Source organism: Anabas testudineus, chromosome 11 (assembly GCF_900324465.2).
Source record: "Anabas testudineus chromosome 11, fAnaTes1.2, whole genome shotgun sequence".
NCBI lineage: Eukaryota > Metazoa > Chordata > Actinopteri > Anabantiformes > Anabantidae > Anabas > Anabas testudineus.
The window spans coordinates 12,027,970-12,051,473 of NC_046620.1; the positions used below are offsets into that span (position 1 = coordinate 12,027,970).

General features: G+C 38.5%; 1 protein-coding gene across 1 annotated transcript; it reads right to left on the reverse strand.

The window, feature by feature from the left end:
* Positions 1 to 23: 23 nt before the first annotated feature.
* Positions 24 to 23,410, reverse strand: LOC113154475. The gene is made up of 47 exons (XM_026348711.1): positions 23,268 to 23,410; positions 18,952 to 19,020; positions 18,736 to 18,760; positions 18,584 to 18,601; positions 18,194 to 18,259; positions 17,616 to 17,752; positions 17,415 to 17,531; positions 17,282 to 17,339; positions 17,144 to 17,191; positions 16,999 to 17,067; positions 16,727 to 16,866; positions 16,294 to 16,422; positions 16,141 to 16,198; positions 15,960 to 16,040; positions 15,401 to 15,462; positions 15,188 to 15,256; positions 15,050 to 15,074; positions 14,921 to 14,944; positions 13,909 to 13,983; positions 13,395 to 13,534; positions 13,061 to 13,183; positions 12,842 to 12,899; positions 12,007 to 12,051; positions 11,835 to 11,891; positions 11,606 to 11,748; positions 9,135 to 9,236; positions 8,992 to 9,040; positions 8,826 to 8,906; positions 7,946 to 8,656; positions 7,768 to 7,845; positions 6,344 to 6,480; positions 5,960 to 6,052; positions 5,806 to 5,863; positions 5,569 to 5,705; positions 4,184 to 5,066; positions 3,955 to 4,076; positions 3,818 to 3,859; positions 3,536 to 3,593; positions 2,960 to 3,103; positions 2,561 to 2,746; positions 2,400 to 2,471; positions 2,238 to 2,318; positions 2,031 to 2,164; positions 1,800 to 1,931; positions 1,558 to 1,615; positions 1,384 to 1,464; positions 24 to 1,296 (listed from the first exon to the last, which is right to left on the reverse strand). Exons 1-47 carry the CDS (start codon positions 23,292 to 23,294, stop codon positions 644 to 646), a joined length of 5,955 nt encoding a protein of 1,984 aa, XP_026204496.1. The 5' UTR covers positions 23,295 to 23,410; the 3' UTR covers positions 24 to 643.
* Positions 23,411 to 23,504: the final 94 nt, after the last annotated feature.

Below are 23,504 nucleotides of genomic sequence, written 5' to 3' on the forward strand. Positions count from 1 at the left end.
ATTCATAAAACCAGAGAGTGAGTTTTTTGCTACTTCTCAGATGAGATGTTTATTTGATTTTCACAACAAATTTGTTTACAAAAATGAAACAAGATTCAAACAGTCAGTACTACAAGAGGTTCAGAGCAGTTCTGACTAACACGAAATACCTATTTTATGCTGTCCTTGGGTTCTTATAAGATACTACATGCAACTGGATCTGACTAGTTGGTGGCTGCTCAAAGTTGCATTTGCACAAAGTAGAAATGTACTGGTACAGGTAACTCCAGGTCTATTAAAATCAGAAAGATGTCCTTAACACAAAAAAGTAAAAAAAAAATAAACAAACAAACAAAACAAAACAAAACAAAACTCTGACATCTAATATAAAATACAGAGATTTTGGTCCTTTTTACAGCAATTTTATAAAAATTTAAATATGAATATAAAATTGACACAAAAGTACACGATAGTTGAACATGTCTCATTATAATTTCTTTTAATGCTAATGAAAATTCATTTACACCTGAAAAGGAAACCTAAAAATAAGGAAACGGCAAAGCTACGTTATGTTTTGCCTTTAACAGGTGCAAAATTAAAACAATCGAAACTGAACACTCTGGTTTTAAAGAGGAGAAACTCCCCCTCATCGCTATCACATCCATCAGGCAGAGTACTGCTCATCCATGTGAAGTGCAGTTGCTGCTCTGTCAGCAGGAGGTGCTGCTGTCCCTATCTGACCATAGCCTCTTAAAGCTGCCACAGTGTTGCTGAGGTCTGCAGTACGAACTGTGGAGACACTGTGAGGGACCTCGATGCTCCTCTGGTGTTGGAGGTCACAGGAGTCAACACGGTTAACAGAAGTGGACTCCGGGGTTGATTCATGGCTGCGCTGTCTGGCCACTTGCAGTGAGCTGCGAACATGTTTGGCCTGACGAGGATCCTTAAGTTGGGATTTACTGGTATGTGTTTCAACAGATGCAGGAGCTGGCCTTTTTCTGCTTTGAGGGTATTTATCTCTGGAAGACACTGACGGACTTTGTGTGGTTTTATGACCAACAGTAGAGAAAGATGGGGACTCTGAATGCAACTCTGCCCGTTTCACTTGCAAATCAGAGACAGGCCTTTGCTGCTGAGAGTCTGTGGGTCTGAGGTCTGGTTGCACAGAAACGCTCTTGTGGGTCTCTGTTGAATCTGCATCTGTGGAGACACTCCTCACATCCTTAAGACTCACGACTTTTCTACGTTTGACCTCATCCAAATCTCTAACCGTTGCAGTGTCTTTCCAATTACAGTTCTCTGGTTTTCGTCTTGCTTCTAAGAGGGATAGTAGATTCCTTAGTTTAGTTATACAGTGTTTAACAATGGGAAGAAAGTCACTGTTAATGTTCTGAGTGGACTCACCCTTTTGATGTGAGGCTTCGAGTGGCTGACACACGACTCTCAGTTTATGTTCCTTCTTTATGTTTTGCACCATTTTTAAAGCTACAAACATCAATCAGCACAGTTGACACTGATTACTGCACAAGCTCACGCACAATAAACTGTGTACCATCTACAAAATTAAATTTACTGTACCTTCACTGAATGGAGCTGTCCGAACACTTTCATATAACTTGTGTGTCAGCGTCACGACCTTCGAGAGAAACAACACAAGCAGGGTAAAGATTTGCAATTCATGCGTATTTCCTCCTACATTAACCTGTTTTTTTAGGCAAATAAAACACAATTATGAAATGTTACACATTTTCCACCATAAATTCTACAATTCCCCAATTACTTAAAGGACTTTTGAGATAATATGTCTGACACATGGATACCTGTGCATCCATCTTGTTGAAACACTCCCGTGCTGAGAACATCTTGGCAATGTCCATTAAAATGTTGTGTTTTTCCTCTGGAGGCACCTCGTCCATCTCCAAGAAATACAAAAACTGAGAATAATGTGTCCTCTAAAAGATAAGCATATCATCGCATTAAAAATGAGGCCGCAAATCTTAAATGAATGAGTAGTTTAGATGTGTTCCACGCATTACTAAGAAACCACTCACCATGCACCTGATCTGGTGAGCAGAGCTGACCATATGCTGGCAGATGTCAGTGACGGAGAGTGTCTCTCTGCAGCACTCACACAAGTAGAATGAATCCAGAGATATCCCTTGACACTCCCACACGGAGCCCAGACCTGACGAGGACACGGCATGTTTAACATATATGAGAAATTACATAGACTAATGGGAGATAACACAGACACATACCTAGAATTGGTTTGGTGTCCAGGTTCTTCACAGCCAAGAATATGGACAAATTACTGCAGCCTGAAGTACTTGCCCCTGTGACTGCAATTCAAAATAACAAATCAGGACACTAAATGGTAAAGTCCACTGACTCATGTATTTTCAAAACATAAGAAAAACTACCTATTGAAACGCTTGGAACCTCCTGTCGTGTACTTTGATGCCCAGGTCCTAAAGTTTTCTGTTCCCCAGTCACTAAATCATGAAGAGACAATTTATTAGTGCATCAGTAAACGTGTACATAGTTACATTTTCTGTTGGAGAATGTCTAAAACGTGTCATACCTGTTGTGTCTGGTTCTTGAATGCTGGGACGTGGGGTGGGCTCTGGAGCATTTATATTCATGTCTGGACGTGAATGAAGCTGCCCTTGTTTCAGGTCATTAGCTTCTGGGCCTTTATCAGCCCAGTTCTGGCGATCTTGATAATTAGTAGAAACCCCTAACATTTTATTGTGTTGGATGTTTATCTCTGAAAGATAAATATGTATATATAGATATATATATACAGTATCTACTGTATTTACATCTCACACACACAGTAACCAGTCTAATTTATCAAACTATGCTGAAGGTTTGTAAACACAGATTATTGACTTAGGAATGTTCGTGCAAATTATGTTTGCATGTGACCAAAAAACACAAATACATCTCAAACTTTATGCTCAAAAATTACAAACTTTACCATCAACTGGGCTTAGGTAAATGTCATTTGGGCTGGCAGAGTTCATGAAGGAGGTCTGTCTCAAAGACTCTGCACCATCAGTTGTGGGGGATGATATTCCCAGCAAAGCCTTTTGTGTTATCATTGCCTTTAGTTGTTCGATAGCTGTGAATAGAAAAGAAACAAGCGGGGGGAGATTTAATACTGAACACAATAAAACAGTGCATAAAACTAAATTCCCACTTGCCTGCATATGAATAATAACCATACATTTACTGTAAAGTTCATATCCAAGTTAATTAGTATGTATTGAGTTACTTTATTTTATTTTATATTAATTTAATTACTGTCATTTCCATTTTCACAGGCCAAGAATGGGATTTAACCGTTTCAGCTGGTTACAAAAATGCAGCAAGGGTTCTGACCAAAACTAAACTAAACACGCATATTTCCAAAGTGGAGAGATTATTACTCTGGAACCATGTTCCAATCGAGTTGAGAAAGTGTACCTCACAACTTTCAAAAGACAATTTAAAAGTCAACTTTTTAAATCTTACTTACGTACATTTTCTTTTTAGGATATTAGGATATATTTACCTTGGTGTTCTGGAAGAGCAGCCAGCTTTTTGTACACATCATGCTTCACTTCGATTTTCTAGCAGAAAAAAAAAAAAGACAGTTTCACTCACACAATGATAATTAAAAATTCTATCAAAGACACGTGCATCAAATAATCTTGCGTTACTTTAGTCTCATGTACAATATAGGTTTATAGTTCTATTTCAACGGTATGTCAATTCAATCTTCTACACAATACAAACACAAAAATCTGTCAACTTTGAATCATGTTGATAGTGTAATGATAGTTATGAAGGTCACCTGGAGCGTCCGAGATGCTACATCTTTGTCAAACTTCATTTTCTGGTAAGAAAACCCAAAGCACACAGTTACATACGTTATACTATCCTGCTTTAGACACTTTTTACATTTTTCTACAACATGATTTAAGCACACACCTCATAGTTTAACCTGTGTTCATCGCTGGACACGTGATTGGAACCTTTCAACCTGACTGAACACAGCTGACAGTAGATTTGCTGCCTTCTTTCACATAACACAACAATAAGCTGGTTTACGCCTACAAAGAAAAATAAAAAAGACACTGGATTAAAATCAAAGGGGTTGAAGGGAAAGGAATTCATAGACTTACTAATTGATTTTTCCTACATAAATAATCATACTTACCAACTTTAGGAGAGCTGGTATTTGGTTTTGTTTTAGTCATGGTGGTATGTGATGGCTCTGTGGGTGGCATAGCAGGTGGGCTACTCATATGAACATGTGGTGCAGCATCAGTAGTTGATTTAGCTATTTTAGCAGTTGCCATAGTTTGTAATGAGACCGTACTTTCGGTGGTTTCTCTGCATTTGGATCTGCTTGTGGCACAGTGGGAAACGAGAGCTGTAGATGTGGTGGGTATGCTGGAATTGAGTTTGGTAGTGGTTGCAGGGACACTTGAGGTGGTTACTGAGCTTTTAAGCATTTCTGCAGTATGTTTGGATTTGGCTATAGTACTGCTGGAGGTGGAAGTGGTACATTTGTTAGTAGTTTCTCTACTTTTGGTGATGTTTGTAGTACAGCTGGAGCTGGGAGCTGTAGATGTGGTGGTGCTGCCGGAATTGAGCTTTGCTGCAGTCGTTGCAATGGCACTAGAGGTGGTAACTGTGCTCTTGTAGTTATTTTCACTCAGTTTTGTGGCAGTAGTACAGCTTGATTTGGCTGGAGTACTGCTGGAGGGTGTAGTGGTACATTTGTCAAATGGGACATCCTTGTTGTGATGCTGTGACACATTCGGTTTAGAAATGCAGCCTAAAAATGGTGCAGCCCCTAAACTGAGACTCAGTGATGGACTTTCATTCTCACCACTTCTGGAAACAGTCAGACAGACGTCAACATGGTCAGCTGACTGAGGCACTTTAGTATGGGGTATTGCAACATCGTTGGTTGACTCAGGACAGGCTTTAGTTGTTTTGGAGGTAGGTTCAGTCATTACAGTCATGGTTGCAGATACTGAGGATGGCTGTGTCTCTGGATCTTCTGAATCACTATTAATCTCCATTCCCACCACCTTTAAAACAAAACAAATACATTTAGTAGACTGCATTTATCAGCTGTGATAGAGGTACACACTGCCAGCATGTATCAGCAATTTCTAAAGAAGAGTGAAGCTGTCATCCTATATATAATGACCATATGCACAGATTTTCTTAAGGTCTGCTCAATTCTAAAGTTGTTTTCAGACATGCACTGGAACGCTGAAGTACACTAGACATAGCACTTCTCTCTTTAGTGTCCTTAATCATGTGTCTGGCACTGCTTCGATGTGCTGTTAACAAAAAAAACAGTTATTTTTTCAGTTTACTTTTTGTGTCACATTGTGACTCCTGCACACTCTACAGTAACTCTGGGTTATCCAAACTCAGATTTGTTTATCAGACAGAAAAGAAGGAATACAAAGCTCAAATTGTATTGTGGTGTCGCTTGCAATCATCATTAGAGCTGACAAAACCTGTAATCTGTTTTAATCAGTTCAACATTGAGTTTGACATTATTTTCCCAAATTGACTGACCTGGATATTATCAATCGTATGCTGAGTCTGAAGGGTGACTGAGGCGTCCACAGGCTCAACCCCAAACAGAGATGAGGTTGAAGGTAGTTCACTCCTACTCTTCTGTTGAGTCTCAACAGACTTGACTGTCTGTAGGGCTGTGAAGATCATGGAAAACCTTTTAATCAAACCAAATGAAATGAACCGTAAACCTGTTATAACCATAAGGCTGAAAATTAAGAAAAGGCATATCCTTACCCGATTGAAAGTCTTCCTTCAACATTTTATTGTAAACTTCCTCATCCAGCTCAATAACCTGAAATCCAGACAAAAACATCAGTCAAACTTATTCTTTCTGACATGTTTTGAATTTTGAATTGAGTCAAGTGAAGAATTTGCACCCGGGCCAAACCTGAGCATTTCCATATCCATTAAGGGATTCAAACGTCTCAGCCAAACTTCTGATTTCTTCACACTGTAGTTGTGGTGGCAATGTCTGTAATCCCTAACATCAGAAACATGAACATGAAAAGGATTCAGTACCAACAGGCTAATAACTGTGCACATTAGAGAAGATGAAGTCATTAAAATATGTATTTTAATTGTTGACAGCACTGCTAGCTGTCCTTGTCTTGTATTTATGAGGTATAATTGGTGATTGCATTCTTCAGTGTGTTTTAATAGTTTCTTTATTAAAAACAAGAGCAAATTAATTTACTGATATCCATCCATCATATAAGCGTTCTGTTAAGGTAGATTTAAAAGAATCCAGACCAGTTCTTTCACATTTACTTACTGCCAAATACATCTTCCAATGATGTAATCCAGTCACATGGTTGATGATATTCTCCTCTGGGATCATCAGGGAGCAGCACTCACAGAGGTAGATTGTGTCACGCTGATCACAAAGGCATTCATAAAGGGCACTTAACCCTAGAAGACACATTGTTCACAATGAATACTATGTTATCCAGTGCCTCCAGAAGGTATTCAGACCTTTTTCACATTTTGTTATGTTGCAGTCTTATTCCAAAATGGATTAAATTAATTATTGTCCATAGAATTCTATAAACCATACCCAATAATGGCAACATGAAATGCGTTTATTTATAAATACCACATGTACATAAGTACATCATGAGAGACAAGATTATCTGTTCTGATTAATCAAAGATAGAACCTTTTGGCCTGAATGCCAAATGTGACATCTGGAGGAACCCAGGCACCACTCAGCACCTGACCTATACCATCCCTACAGTGAAGCATGGTGGTGGCAGCATCATGCTATGAGAATGTTTTTCAGCAGCAGGAACTGGGAGCCTAGTCATGATCGACCTCATACTGGAGCAGACGGTTCTGAAGGACAACAATATTAGGTCCACGGCCATGATAACAGAGGAGTGGCTACGGGACAACTCTGTGAATGTCTATGAGTGGTCCATTTTTTTTTTTTTAATAAATTAGCAAAGATTTCAAACAAACTTCTTTGTTAAGAGAAAACTGTGAAAAAGCTAAACATATTGTCACACTCTGTACTCATGCTATCTTGGTTGAACAGACATGTTTTGACTTATACACAGCCTTCACCCCGAACACATGACTCACAAACCACAGGACCAGAATAGGCCGGTTCCAACACGCAGACATACACAGGACACATACAGATAATCCACATACAGATAATCACACCCACTCACACCATGTACATTGACTATAAATAAAGGAACAAGGAACTGCCTTTGTACAAAGAATACGCTGTCTGTGTCTCATCTATCTGATTGCAGGGTTCCGTAGCAAGGAGTGAAATTCATCATAGGTGACTTGCTCCTGATATTCTTCCATGTTGTTATTATGGGATATTGCTTGTAGAACGTTTAGTAAAAAAAAAATATTTAATCCATTTTGGAATAAGGCTGAAACATAAAAATGTCAATACTATCTGGATGCACTGTGAATCTTCTATTTGGCAACACACATAATCAAATGTCACAAGAAATCAAAACATACATAATAGCATCTTTTGCCTTTTTTTTTTTAATTTCACATGTCAAATTTAATTTGTCCAATTATTCAAAATGTTTTGTTTTTTTCAAGAGTTAAAGACAAGTTGTTGGTATTCTGATTTGGCTATTTAGAATAACAACTCACCCCATCAATTGGCTCTTTAAAGATGAGCTCTATCAATTTAACATATCAACCAGAGCAAAAAACAACACTGACCAACCACAGGCTCCCGGCTCTTCTTCTTGATGTACTGCCACAGTTGATGTTTTGATTGGTGTCTCGTGCGATAAGATGCTATAAGAGAGCCATAGACAACCAAAAACGAAGCCACGTTCAGAGACACACGACAAAAAAAACATTCACAAACCTAAAATGTGCACTCTACTGTACATACCTTTATCCTTTGTATCTTCATGACTTGGTTTGTCACTCTCTCCCTTGGTTGCAGTGGTTACTTGTGTTGGTCCATTTCTTGGCATATTCTGAGGTTCTTCACAAGCCGCGTTTTCTTTGGAGGTTAGCTGCTGCATTTCATGTCCCGTTTCTTTCCCCACATCCTCATCAGGACTTTTGCCCTTTGGTGATTTTTCAGACATGCTGTTTGGCCTCTTTTTTCCATTTTCTTTGCACATGTAATCTTTGCTGATTTTGATCTTTTCTTCTTCAGTCTTTGCACTATCATCTGTTTCTGTGTTCTGTGTTCTTGCTGGCATCTCCCCACTTGGTTTTCTGGTTGTAGGCTCTTCTATCGTCTCCTCTTTTATCAGCTGGTTTGTGTCATTACCTGTGTTCTTCATCTCCTCCAATGTAGTTTCTGAAAACAGTTCTTCTCTTTTCTCAGATTCTTTTCCACTGGGTGTAAGGGTATCATTTTTGGCTTTCTCATTTCCATGTTTTTCACTTTTTACAAAGTGTTCACAGGCAATCTTAGGATCAACTTTAACTGCAATCATTTTTATTTTGCCTGTTGATTTTTGACTGGTCGTGGCATCAGATTCCTCCAACAAAGTGATGGAGCTGCGGGTTGCTGATTGGTTGGAACCATTTTTCTGAGTGTTGTCACTCACACGGTCCTTGTCCATTTCTTTTACAGTTTCCCTAGGGACTGAGAAGCATACACGGCATACAGTGTACATTACCAAAAATTACCATGGAAATCCAAACCTTAAGCACCCCAAAAATTTGTTTTTCCATAGCCATAATAGTTAGTGTCACAATGTTCATAAAACATGTACATAACATCAACATTTTAAGCTAATATTTATTTAGCTTACCTAGTTTCATTTTAGGTGTTATTGGGGGTTCAAGTGGTTCTTGCATATATCTTCGCTTTGCAGCTGCCAAAATGTTAATTGCTGGAAGAGAATAGTGTGAGAATAACGAAGAAGCCAAATCACAGTTACAAGTGATAATGTCGAATGCTCACTGCAGTATACATACTTTTGTAGTAGGAGCATGGCTCCCTGATGGGAACGTCCAACTTTATTACCTTTGAAGGCAGAACATTTAAACAAAAAACATGGTTTGCCAGAGGACACGCTACATGAAGTTGGTTCAGCGATGTAATTTTTGGTACAAAATACCTGAAAAGTTGATATGGAGTGAATACGTCCTGCCTGTTTTGCCAAGTCCAGTAAGGTCACTGCATCAGTGCGTAATGTCAGTGACCCTGGGTGGAAACACTCCTACAAACAAACATACACACACACACCATTAGTATAATAGTTTTTCATTGTATGCTTAAAGGTACTGCATAACTCATTACTGTAACTAGCAAAATTAGTGGTAAGAACAACAGAGTCAATCATCAATACTGTATTTATTACTGCTAAAATAAGCTGTGGGTGTAAACATCATACAAAACATAGGAAGTATGTTTGAACATTATGTGCTGCAGTGACAGTGCAAAATACTGAGGATATATCTCAGACAGAGACATGCAGAGGTAGCTGAAAAGTAGTTGACAAAAATAAGAAGGTGTCAATCGTCATAGGGGGTAAAATAACAATATGTACTAACCACACTCAGGAAACGGCTACATTGACATTTGAGTTATTAGACGTAAGGCAAGGGGGGTGTCGCCCTGAGAGGCATAAATGCAGGATGTGTTGCGTTTTGTGGTTTCAGAAACGGGGACTATGCCCCGACAGCAGCTGCAGATGAAAGCTCACATGGAGTCAAATAGTGAATCTTGAATTCGTCGAACGTCAGAACAACAGACCAATCAGGATGAAGATCGCATTCATATGTTAGTGCAATACTCTGTTCTGTACAAAAAGTCTGGGTCAGTAAAAAGATCAGTGGGTCAGTCAGACTTCATGAACTGGCACATGTTGTTGTTGGTCAGGGACAGGAAGATTTAGATCCAGAGCTCTGTATGGTTTATTCATTTACTGCTTAACTTTAATAAAGTAATGACTTGAGACCGAACATCTTTTCTTGCTGTTTCACTAAAGAACATGCAGGACTTGACTCACACATAGAAGAAAGTTGTTAGTAGAATGAGTCAAGGTCCAACAGGAAAAAACATAAAAAATAAAAATGACTGGGAATACTTTACTTACTTAACTTCCAATCTACCTGTAAAACTATAATATAAAAAATACAAAAAGACTGTTGGACTGTGGCTCAATCTACTAGCAAACCTTTTTCTATGTGTGAGCCAAGTCCTGCATGTTCGTTTATGAAGGAATAGGATGTTTCGGTCTCAAGTTATCAGTTTATTTAACAATCAAATAATAACGTAAATGAATATTAGGAGCAAAATGAATAAAGCATACAGAGCTCTGAGTCTAGATCTTCCTATCCCTGACAAACAACAAGTCAGACTTCGTGTCATTTCACGAAGTCTGACTAGCCATCTTTCCCTGACCCATTCCTTTTGTACAACACAAGTGTTTGCATGGACATTTGCGCAATCTTCATCCTGGTTGGTCCGCTGATCTGACTCCCTAGACTTTCTCATCCACTGGAGCGTTATCGGACTCCGTGACCTTCACCATCCTCCGTCATTTGTCCAACTGCTGCTCTCCCATCCGTCGTTATCAGACTCCATGTAGCCATAGCTTTCATCCGCAGCTGCCGTTCCTGTGATAAACTCTGGACAACATCAATAGAGACACCTTGTGCCCAGGCCCCTCGGGACCACGTCTCTCTAGTATTTTGTAGCTTAATTGCCATTGGAACCATCCTTCTTGTAACATTTGTCATATGCTTATCAGTTGTTTTTCATATGGTGGCTGTCTCTGCCCTTCTCCACTGATGTGTCCTAATTGCTTTTTCATTAACCCTACAGTAAATAATAGTTAACAGCAAATCATATTTGCGCATACTATTCTTGTCTTTTAAAACATGTTATTCAACTACTAACGTTAATGAGCACAAATTAAAGCATTGGTTAAGCATCAAATCACATTATATATATTTACACATTACCTTTGTGAAAATGGGTGAAATATGTTTTAAGACACAGAGTCAATCAAACAACTAAAACATAAAATGGACTAACAATTGTAAGAAAATATCTAACAAGTAATGACAAATGTAATCTTATCAATACCTTTTGTTTAATGTAGAGTACTAATTAACTAGCTTGTACTTTCTAGGCTAATGCTAATGCTAGCTAACGTTAGCTTAGCTCAAACATTAACAAGCTAAGTTATTAGAAGATCACTCACCTGGAGAAACCGAAGCTGGAATCTGTTTTTATATTTATTTATTTTTTTAGTTTCTATTTGCTTTCTATCATGAGGTTTTCTGGATTTCTGATCTTGTTTTCTGTTTAGTTTGTAGCCGACACTGAGTAAATATTTCCTGTGTTTCCATGTGTATCCTAGAACTATTTTTTTAAAAATGCACAGAATTGTTGTTTTATAAACATTAGGTATTGATTCTAGAGTCACATTATTATTATTATTATTTTCATTTTACTATGATTGCCACTATTTGGGCACAAACCTCAATCACAAAAATTAAGATTAATGGCAAAACAGTTGCCATGAATAGAAAAATATATAAATCACGTAATCCAAGTGTCAACAGTGAAAGTACTCACCAGAAACCTTTCAACGTGTTCCCGACTGAACACATGAGCGGCGCATTCGACACCTGACAACGTCCTCTTACAGAGCAAACAGAGAAAAGCCACTTCTCTGTGCTCATTCTGTTCAACGTCATACAAGACCATGAACCGTCGGCCTATAATAGCACAAAACAACACAAAACAAAAGGTCAAACACATCCACAGCGTGTGTGCTTCTGATTCTCATATTGTTAGTACTGACCGAGCAGCGGGAATCTCTCATTGTCTTTGAGTTTGGTGTACGTTGCACGCCTTGGAACTGCAGAGGCATAAAAAACAGAAACCAACATAAACAAATCAGATGAAAGTTATCAAAGTAAAGAATTTAAATGATCTTACTGAAGGCTAAGAAATCATCAGTCATTGTTACTAACCAGCACACTTCAAGGCAGTGTGGTGTAGCTCAAGTGTCTTCATCACTGAAGCCAAAGGAATGAAACGATCATTATGTTAGATATCATGTGGGAGAATAGAGCAACATCAGTTTGAAAGAATGCAATAGATACTAAATAGGACAAGGAGTCACAGAAAGAAGTAGAGGGATGGGCCTTGGGTCATAAGGTTGTAAAAAAGTGATCAACAAAGGACTGTAGTGACACTAATGGCCTAAACAGTCAACATATGGGTGGAGGAAATTATGGTTTCCATATGGTACACATATAATGGTACACATATTAATTGTCATGAGAGGTATAAGTAAGAGGGGTGGAGAGATGCAGGGCAGAAGACATTTTAGATGATTGTGGTGTTTTCTCTATGTATTATATTGAGATGGTTCATCACACTTAGTCTATCCTTGAAGTCTGCTAAGATTTCTATAATACCTGGAGTAAGAGGAGAAATTTCTATGACAATCAGCATTAGGATTTTGTAAAAAAGTAAATAAATGCATAAAAATAAGTAAATAAATTTGTGGAGACATGTACAGGTGAAAACACAAAATGAGAATTACTGGATCCCAGATTATATATATAAAGGTTTATATATGTATATATTCTTTATATACTGCCTGTGCTGGATACTCAAAACAAAAACTAATGTTCTGTCTAAAGTAATGATATGGATTGGCAAGAAAAAGTAAGTAAAAAAATTCAGTTTTCTTTATAAAGTGGTCTTAAAATCCTTAAAGTGAAAACAATCACAATATTCCTAAGCTGATAAAACAGTTATGATATCTCATTAATAATTTAATGCCAGAGTCATTATTACCTTTTGGGTAAGTAGGTGGGAGAAGGCTCCAAAATATGTTAGATGGGAGATGAAGAATCTGAGAAAGAAAAAAATCCCATTAGTAATAACTAAGGAAAATGTTACAGCAGAAAAAGGTAGAAGGAAACCAACCTTTAACTGTGATCTCTTCACTCATTGCTTTTCAGTCAGAGGAGATAACAGAGGAAACCACTCTGTTCATGTGTTTTGAATTTTTACCTTCATCATAATTGTCTGATTTGGTCCTCCTTCCTCCTCTTCCTTCCATGCCTCTGACTTCAAGGCTTTCATATCCAGATTGTTGTCCCAGCCAAAAGGGAGTCGCCAGGGATTCTGGTAGAGCTAAAGACAAAAAACAAGATAAAAGCTGGTTATTACAAACAGTGGCTTATTCTGTCGGACTCTGATTAACAGTATAAAAGTGTGTTTCGAAAGCAAATGATGCCTGCTCATTGTGACTGATTACTTATGCTATGTAGGATGAGGGAATTATGTAAAGTACTACTTATAAACACATAAACAAACAGCTATTCCATTTCTATTCTATGCTCACCAATGTGTTCGTGATATGCTTTTTACAACTTATGTGCCGTTCAAGAACCGAGTCAGTGAAAGATTCCTCACAGGCAAAGCACACATAGATGGTTTCTGCCTGAACCTGGGTGTTGATACACGTCACAATCAGGGACATGCCTAAGGAAGAAACAAACAAACAAACAAACAAAAAAAAAAAAACCAAAAAGACACATTAATGAAAGACAGAAAAAAATAATAATTACAATGGCAAGAATTAAAAAAAATAAAAAAAAAGTGTTTAAACCTTTTGCGATTACCTGGTCATCAAGTAATCAAGTATAGACAAGCACAGTGTACTTAAGCTCTTTATTATTATGGGTTGAAGTCTAGGATCTGACTGGGCCTCATATTGAGACTGTAAACCAAACTTGCCTGGTGCAGGTTAAGTAGTGCTGTCTGTGTTTGTCAATTGTGACTTAATACAAAATACCAGGTAATTCCAAATTGCTCACACACTTTTTCTTGCTACTGTATAATGTAGGTCAGCTCACCAAAGACTGGTTGATTGTTCCTTGAGCTATCTTGGAGGTATCTGTATAAGCCCAGAAAGGGTTTACATTCCATTCCTAAGGAGTGGGGGGGGGCAACAGTTAAATAAAAAATAAGTAAAGACCAAAATCAATTTTCAATCTTCACAGAAACAAAAAAAAACCCAAAGCAAAGCAACATTTTGCCTAAAACAAATCAAACAGAAAAATTAATGAAACCAAAAATGTAAAGAAGCTTAAATGCTTAGACCATATTTGTTATTTGGGTAATGTTCAAATATAAACCTTACTGTGTGCAGCTTAATCAGTATACATCATTAGTAAATATACATAAATATACATATTTTATTATTTAGATTTACACTGCTCAAAAAAAATGGAAAGGAAAGGAAATACCTAAATTACATGTTGGACCTTGATAAACGAAATATTCAAGTTGAAAATCTTTGCTAATGTACATTCTCTAATTTGTTATGAACAAAATGAAAGTGAACAATTGAAACCACAGGCTCATCCGAGTGGCATGAATTTCATCAAAGCAACTCATGCTCCTGATGAATTAGTGAATGACGTATTCCCATTGATCTCCTCCCAGACCTGGATCAGGGCGCATGTGAATATGCCATTTTGGGAGTAGCTGGGCTACTTATGGGACCTAATTAGGCTGCAGATACTTAACGGGCTCAGTGGTGACAAGGATGTTGAGCAAAACACAACACGTAAGAAAAATCAGTCAGCAAGGATAAGAATAGAGGGCACCACATACAAAACCATTCTCCGTTTTGGTGGTTGTCTTGCTTTTGCCTCCACATTGTATCTGTCATCACTTTCATTTGCACCAAAGCAGGAGAAACCGATTCACAACCATTTGTGCCTCCAAAGGTTCGAACTGACTTGGCGTTATGACACGATGATTTAAAGTGTTTCCTTAATTTTGTTGAGCAGTGTATTTTCAGACTTTCTGTATTGTTTTAAACTCATGACTCAAGATGCTGTAGCAAGAACAAAAACATACCCGTTTCTTCATAACCCCTTAGAGCTATAAGAAAAGGAAGAAATAACCACATCTTATTTAAATTAGCTTAACTATACACAAAACTAAAGAAATTTTTTGTTAAATTTTTTAAATTACTGGAATGTGTACCTTGACAAAAGGATTTCCTGAACATCTGGGAAAAACATTACAAACATATTATTTAAGGCAAGACCGTTATATATTATAAATAATCAAATTTAATTTTTTTTAATCGTTTTCTTAGAAGATACTGAAATGTTGATTTACCTTTGTGTGTTTCTCCTTCGACAAATGTTTAAAATACAGAGATATATTCACAAAAATCATACTGCAGAGCTGCCACAAGAGAGACACAAAAAAGACAAAATAAGTGAAGCAAAGTTCAGTGCATTAAACAAACTCCTATTCTCAATCTTATACACAACATACTTACTTATTAATGACACAAAAGCTACTGTAGTGAAATTATAATGTAATCACCTGGCAGCGTAGTACTATTGAGTATGACAGACGGCTCCGTCCAGCAGGCTCAGAGCGACACTCTACAAAAACAAAAACAGTGATTAGTTTTTAATTCCATACGGTTAAACAATAAATGGTTTCAATGGTTGTTTTAAAAATTAAGGACATTAAAAACATCGTCTCTGTTCACTGAAACTTTTAAATGCTGCTCATTAATATTCAGCCAAAACATACAATGGTTGAATTTAATTAATTATTATTAATTAATTATGAACCCTGTAGAATTTTCTCTGTTTCTGCATAAACGTGACCTAAAACATGATCAGATTAACACACAAGCTCCAAATACTTGATAATACCTCCAGGATTATCAGTTCCCTTAAAGGGGAGTCTGGGAGGACACGTCTTATTTGGGTGTAACATGAAAACATGATCACATCTTAGGTCACATTTGTGCAAAAACAGGTTTCAACAAACTGTTAAGCTCAGAGTAAGTCTTATACATATGGTTTTGGACATCAATATAAGACAGTACTTCACTTGCTTCAAGGTTAACTTACACTGAAATAATACCTACCCAGCTTGTGTCCTGGTTTAATACTTGTAATCAAGCTGCTCCCCTCGTTTTCACTTGCTTTCAATTCCAGCTTCTCCAGAGCTAAAAGTCACCACAGGCTCAGTCAGAAAATCATCATTCTAGGTTCCACTGAAGGTACATTCAAATACATTCAAATATAAAGAAAAAGCAAAGTACCCACCTTCTGCATAACAAGTGAAATTCACTGATGCAAATTCTGCAGAGTTCAGGATCACACGCTGTAACAGAGTCATACACCTTTACCTTAATACAAACAATTTGGGAAAAGTACACCTATTATATATGCACAAAAGGACTTTGTAAACTCTATTACCTTCATCTCAGTGTTTGCAGATGCATAAATCTCCTCTGTCTGCTTTGAAAAGTCAAGTATGCTGGAGGCAAAAGACTTGTAATACGTGTAGCATTCCTTTGGCTGCAGAGTAGATGGGTGCCACGCATTCTGCACACACAAATTGGCACAAGGAGACAAACAGTATTAATTATTTTAATGCATTTGTCAAAATCACCATCAAAACACAGACATTATTTCTAAAAAGTGATTCCTGTCACTTCTATTTCCAGGATTTTTATGTTATGTTAATTTTACACTTTATGTAATATATTTCCAAGCAGAGAAAAGGCAAAGGGCATGAATCAAGCATACATCCTTGATAAAACATACTGTTACACATACTGTAATAGACCTCAGGATTGCATGTCAGCATTTGTTTTACGAATATCTTTATAATGTCATGTCTACTTACAAAGTATGCAAAGATGTGGTCAAAGCTCACGACATGTTTGATGATCATGTGGGTGGCCACTGTGAGCTTGCAGAGCATGCAGAGGTAGTATCTCTCCTCGGTCGGTCCATCACAAATGCATTCCACAAGGTGCTGCATGCCTACAAGACCGCAACCAGAGGAGATAAAGCTTAGTAGAAAAATTGAATTGAAGTGGCGGAATTGAATAAATATTACTTAAATTCAGAAGATAACAATGGCATTTTATTAGATGTTACGTTTCATTTACTGACCAAGGAGTGGGTGTTTCCTTGTGCTGTCTCTTTGGTATGTTTGGATCAATTTCCTCTTTGGCTTGACAGCTAGAGGACGAAAACTAATTAGTGAGTGGAGTGACTCATAAATAGGGATTTCCTCACTTAATAAATGTACACATACCTTCAATAAGCTGGTTGAGCTTGCAGTTTTCTTTGAGTGTGTGCATAACTAGGGAAGGATCAGATCACTTTCAATAACATAGAATTATATAAAAGTCCCTCAAAAATATCCCACAGAGAAATCTAGAGAATCACGGACCTTCAGGGTAGGTACTTGTTTCCAGCTTTTTCAATAGATTTTCAGGTAACTCCAGCACCTGCAAAGAGGAAAGGTGGTGAAAAAACACCTCAACTTTCACTATCTTAACTATACAAATACTCCAGGTACAAACCTGTAGTGTTCCGGATCCATATTTTTCAACTTCTTTTGTGAGCATAGGCTTCAGAATGGCTCTCATGTTCATGTTAGGGATCCAGGAGAAACTCAGTATGTTGGGGTCTGTGTAGCTCTGAAATTTACAAAACACAAATAAAATTATGGTCCCAAATCTTTTACATTTACTAATTTTAGATATAAAGAGTTGAGCACATACATAGTAGTTGCTGCAATGGTCACCATGAGTGAGGTGAGACAAAATCGTGGAAGGTGGACACCTTTCCTCACAAACATGGCACAGGTAAAACTCGAGACTTGACTTTTTACTGAAACAAAGAGTCAACATAGACAAGCCTGGAAAACAGTGAACACAAATTAAAATACAATCGATACTTCAAACATGTTGAATATTCACAGCATATCAAATATATGAGTATTTTCATATGTCAGATATTTAAAAGCAATAGAAACAAGCACAAAATAAATACAGCCTCTAAATATTTAATGTTAAAATCTGTGCTATAGGTAATTAGAAACAGCATGATTATACTGTTGTGTTAACTTTTTCATTTATTCATTGAACAATACCCTCAACTGAACGTCCACTAACAAACTACTTCTAGAGCTTTTAACCATATCATGGCCTTGAAGACCAGTGTATTTGTGGGCTGAAAACTAGTCCACAGATGCTAAGTTAGTTTAGTTTAGTCAGGCTGCTGATCCCAAGGCCAAGAATGAACTTGGACAGTTGCTTTTAAACCTTTCTTTCTCAATGGTTACAAACATTTTACTAACCTATGATGGGTAGTTTGTGGAGATTTTCGCTTTGTGAATTCACAAATGCAATGTAGGGAACAAAACCTGTGGGGAAAATGAAATATGAAAATAGAGATCAATACAGACATAAACCAAGAGATTAAACTTGAGCCGTTTCTATCCAGCCATTTTCCGTGTGCATGTTAAACGTGAACAAAATGTGAAACTAAGTGAATTTGCAAAAGATTCAGCCAAATGCTGCAAAACCAAAATGATGCTGCTTCATACTGCAGATGGATGATGACCCAAAACATACAGAAAATGCTACCCCAGAGTTTTTCTGAGCAAAGAAATTGGATAGTCGTCAAAAAAGATTACTTGACAGCTCTAGTTTATAACAAACAAAAGAACCAGAAGAAGGTGACTCACCATGACCACTGAACAGATCTAGAAAGAGGTAGAAAAAAGGAAACTAAAATTAATCTACTAGACATAAAAGTTAAGTAACAGATATTTCATTATGCAGCAAAGGCAGAAAAATTAAAAAGGAGCAACAATAGATGTATAAAAGACAGCATTACCACTGTTGTAGACTTCTTTCATTTTCTGTAGGTAAAGAACAGGGGAAAACATGCAGCAGAGGTTTGTTAATGCCAAAGCAAATGTCACAACAGGAATAAGGACTGTCTCAAGATGCAGTATTACACTTAACTGGACAACTGGAGCAACTGTGAATTAGCATCAATACAAATATCTGGAGAATAACTAGTGTACTGTACGTCAGGTTTAATACCCACCAATCGATGTTCCTGCGAGCGCAAGTGTTTCTTTAGTTTACACAGTTTCGTAAAAGTGGCCAGGCAGACCTACAACAAGAAAAAAGAGGCATGAGCAATGTAAACCATATGTGATATACCCATATCCATATGTGAATGTGATGTCTCAGAAACACCTTGAGGGAATGTCTTCATATTTGGCACACTTGGGGTCAAAGATGAACCGATTAGATCTTTTTGGTCAATAATAATGTAATTCCCATTCGTGTCAATGCTAAATTTCATAAATGGCTGGAAGGAATAATAGACATCGGGCACAAACATCCACCTGGACTCATGCATAAACTTGTTAGAATATGAGTCTGTGCACACTATGTCAGCAGAGGCATACAACTGCAATGTGGTAGTTCTAGCTGGTCTGCCAGAAAGGACCCGTCACATCACTGTTCATAACTCTGCACTGGGTCCAGTGGCTGTATACCTCAATAAAATGCTGCAAAAATTGAGGGAACACATAAAAAAAAAAACAAAAAAAACACATACTGATAAACATTTTATTATTGATAATGTTAGTGTGCACTGTAAAATCCCAGTCACAGTGACACTGTCCTGCACCAGGAGGAACCCAGGACCCACTGCACCAGCATCTCAGTTCTGACAGTCACTCTAAGGTTTTAATCCCCGTACCTCACAGCGCTCAGGGTACTGTTCACTATGACATGAAGGTCTGTGCAACCTGTCGGGTCTAAAATAGCCACAACACTTTTCATACGCTAAGAGATGAAGACAATAAAGCACAACAAGGACACTGTTTGGCCTTGTCTTAGCGTTATAAGTGCTTCACTCGGGAATTTCCACCTCCGACTTCTTCCGTCCCCCCTTTGTGCAAGCTTTTTATTAAAAATGAGACACTCCCTAAAGTTACAGATGTGGGCGTATGGTATGGTTAAATGAAGATCATATTGCAAGAAAAAGAACTCCATACAAGGATAAAACACTTGCTTACAGGCGCATAGCAACAAGAACTGTTCAACTCTATGACTGCTGACCTTTTTCTGACCTTTCCTGTTTTATGTCTGTGTGCAGAGTGCAGCTTCAGCAGAGTACAACATGTCCCTGTTGCTGACAGGATTAAACATAAAACACAAATATCCTTCATAATGACAATAAGTAAGAAACAAGAAATTATCCTTATGAGTGACGTAACATTCTAATAAGAAAATTAGAAATCAGTGAGTAAATCATTTTTACTCTAACACAACCGTCCGAGAATATGCGTCTCCAGAACATCACTGACCCACCACAAAACTGACCATGCTTAAAGATGTTACAGGCAACATAATGTTCACCCCGGTGTCTTATCTGTGAAGAGAGCAGAGAACCAGTAGCAAGTCTGCCAAGTCTGGATTTCTCTGGCGAATATTAATCAAGCTGCACGGTGCTGGGCTGGAGCACAGGTTGTACTGGCTGGAGAACATCTTTGCATCTCATGACACACAAACACTTCTTTGATAGCACTTTGCTTTGATGGTTTTCTCCTTGACTTAGATGTTGAATTGCTTGCCTTGTTCCTCACTTGTAAGTCACTTTGGATAAAAGCGTCTGCCAAATGACTAAATGTAAATGTAAGAGCATCAGACCCTCATGTCACTATCACTGACTCTACTTCTGGCAGTTTGGTCAGAAACATCACGAGAAGACTGCTGGAGGTCATTCACAGCGCTCTTCATGTTCCTCCGGTCCTGTGTTGTTGCCCTTCTACAGCCCTGTCTAGCAGTTCTGGTCTAAAGGCTTGTGTCTCCTGCCATCTGCAGACAGACCATTTTATTACTGCAAGTATGGATGCATCATCTTGGAGTAACTGAATTACCCCGTGCAACTAAATTAGGCTGCAGATACTGCCTCAAGTTGACAAGAATCAGACAGGAAGGATAAGGAGAGACCATTTGTCTGTGGCCACGACATGCAAAACCATTCTCTGTTTTGGAAGTTGTCCTGGTTTCATTTCTCCATTGCACCTGTTGTCTCTTTCATTTGCAAAAAAAAACTGAAGAAACTGGTTTAGAATCACTTGTTTTTCCGAAATCGACAAAGTGAAAACCCAGAAGTTTAACTGACTTGGTGTCATATTGTGATGTTTAAATGTTCCATTGGTTTTTTAATGGTGCATTTTGACCAATGTGTTCAGTCAAAGTGAAACCTGCAACATTCAAGACAGTCTTTGCCACAAGATCTCATTTAGGGCACAGAGAAGTGACAGAAAGGGCTGAGTCATTGATCCGAGTTCACACTGAGAGCGATGTTTATTCCGTTGCTCAAGGGGAAGCTGTTGGTTTTTCTATACGACTACGTTTTCCACATAATATCACAATGTCAGTGCCTCTGTTGTGATTTTAGTTGCTATCCCCCAATAGCAGTTTTTCTACTAATTTACCTAATTTTATTCTAATTTGTACTCACTTTATTTCCCTTCCTTCTTTTGCTGATTTTCAAAATCAATTTCTCTCTTTTTAGAAGTCACTTTCAAAGTAATCACATTGTCTCTGTCAAATGTGTTGCTTCACCTCTCAATCTTATCATCTGATCATGAAAGACTCCTCACATAAGGTGGTTTGGAGCTTGCATGATGTTGCTAGACCTCCTCGCGAATGCACGTCATGGTGGGTAAAGATACCAGTGATATTTTTGGCAGTTTTACTTTACTCTATACTAATCTGGGCAGGATTCCAGACTCAAAGTTCAGATTTGCCACCTATCTAGATGTAATATGTGATAACATCACGAGCAGGAGGTTTAGTTGGATGAATTCATAATTGATTCACTCACTTCTCTTTTTAGACCACACATCAGTAGATAAAGAGTAATTATTAACCTCCCATTTGTGAAATTGTCACACTCAGCCCGCAGCCTGAGTTCCCAGGGCCCACATTCAGTCAATAGCTCAGCTCAGTTACTTCTGCTTATATGCTTATTACCTCTTGTAGAATTAAACACACTGTCAGACAACAGGCAGTAGTAAAAGTCTGTAACCCAGATGGCTGTTTACGCTCTCCTTTGCAGTCAGCTGTTCAGTGAATTTCTCTCTTGCAAGAATAAAACGCATAAAGGCAGTTTGTGTCTACGACTCTTTATTGCCTCATTGGTACTCTGCAGACGGCGTTTTCCCACAACACTCTGGTAATGCAAACACATATTAACACTAGACGTCCCAGGCTTTTCTGGATCTAGCCAAGAGGCAGCTACCTGGCTACTCTGTTGTGTAAATGTGGTCACTACCTGAGGAATCAGCAGGGGAGGTAGGGGGTTTGCTGGGGGTTTGTTTGATTGTGTGGGGGAGGGAGGGCAGCTAACTGACTGTGTTGAGAGGACCGCTCATGTTTAGCAGGCAGAGGAGTTGATTGAACACTGGGATTTCATTTCATATTTTATTTTCAAACAAGAAAGTGAAATTTCTGGTGTGTGGGGATCGTTTGTCACCAACTGCATCACATGCTACAACCCTGGTCAACATATCACTGTTGATATCACTGACTACATCAATTTCTGTGTGGACACCCACGTACCCACAAAAACCATTTGCTGCTTCCCAAACAATAAGCCCTGTGTCACTCAGGGACGTCAGAGCCATCCTGAATGATCAAAAGAAGGCATTCAGGTCAGGAGAGAGGGAGGCAGCGAGGGGGGTCCAGAGACTGTCTGTCAGGATCAGGGAGAGGAAGAAGACTTACAGGAGAAAACTGGAACAAAGCCTTCAACAGAACAGCACCAGGGAGGTGTGGAGGGGCATGAGGACCATCACTACAAGTCCAGCAGCCAGGAGACTGTGGGGACTGTGGACCCAGCCAACGAATTGAAGAATTTTTTCAATTGATTCCAGGCTGAGCCACAGAGCCCACTTCAGTTCACTATCCGCTCCTCAGTTCCTCCCCCACACTGATTTAGGATTTAGGCTAAAAGCCTTCCAGCCCATCGGCTGCTCTGTGGGACTTCCAGTGTTAAATACACAATTAACCACAGATTTCTCCTACTGTCAGGTGAGTGGTTTGCATTAAACATTTACAGCAGTTTATCTGGGCTTTAGAGCCGACTACTAAAGTTTCATTTCTGACTTCTTCACTTTGTTCTTACTTTCTGCTTCCCCCTCTGAACTCTCTGCATCCCCCACTCTAATCAGGGAGGAGGATGCAGATATCGCATCACACATTATAACAAAATGCTGTCATTTGCCCATCTTTTAGATTATTTTAAGATGTCCGTGAAAATTCACATAGGCAAAAGTGTGAGTGGCTCAAATCATTCGGAAGTTTGCAAATCTTGTTATTATTAGGTTGACCCACCTGGCAGCTGAGGGCAAAGTAATCCATGCTCCAAAGTTGCTCCCGACGAAAACAAAGCAGCAATGCGTCTCTCCACCAGTTTAATGCGAAGTTGTGAGCTCATCCAACATTTAATGTCCTCTGGTGTGGAGCCATCGACACAACACCAACACAAACAAGTCGCGCTCAGGCTGACGCTCAGGTTTTCATAGAGCCCTCCTCTCAGATCACGTGACTGGAGGGGGGGCATAAGTATTA

Bases quoted from the DNA above. Each gene is read 5' to 3' on its own strand.
- LOC113154475 (XM_026348711.1), bottom strand. From the start codon at position 23,294: ATGGATTACTTTGCCCTCAGCTGCCAG. The intron at 16,199-16,293 runs GTAATAGAGTTT...ACTCTGTTACAG, and splicing joins CTGCAAACACTGAGATGAAG to CGTGTGATCCTGAACTCTGC. The intron at 13,984-14,920 runs GTATGTTTTTGT...CCCACTCCTTAG, and splicing joins AAGGGGTTATGAAGAAACGG to GAATGGAATGTAAACCCTTT.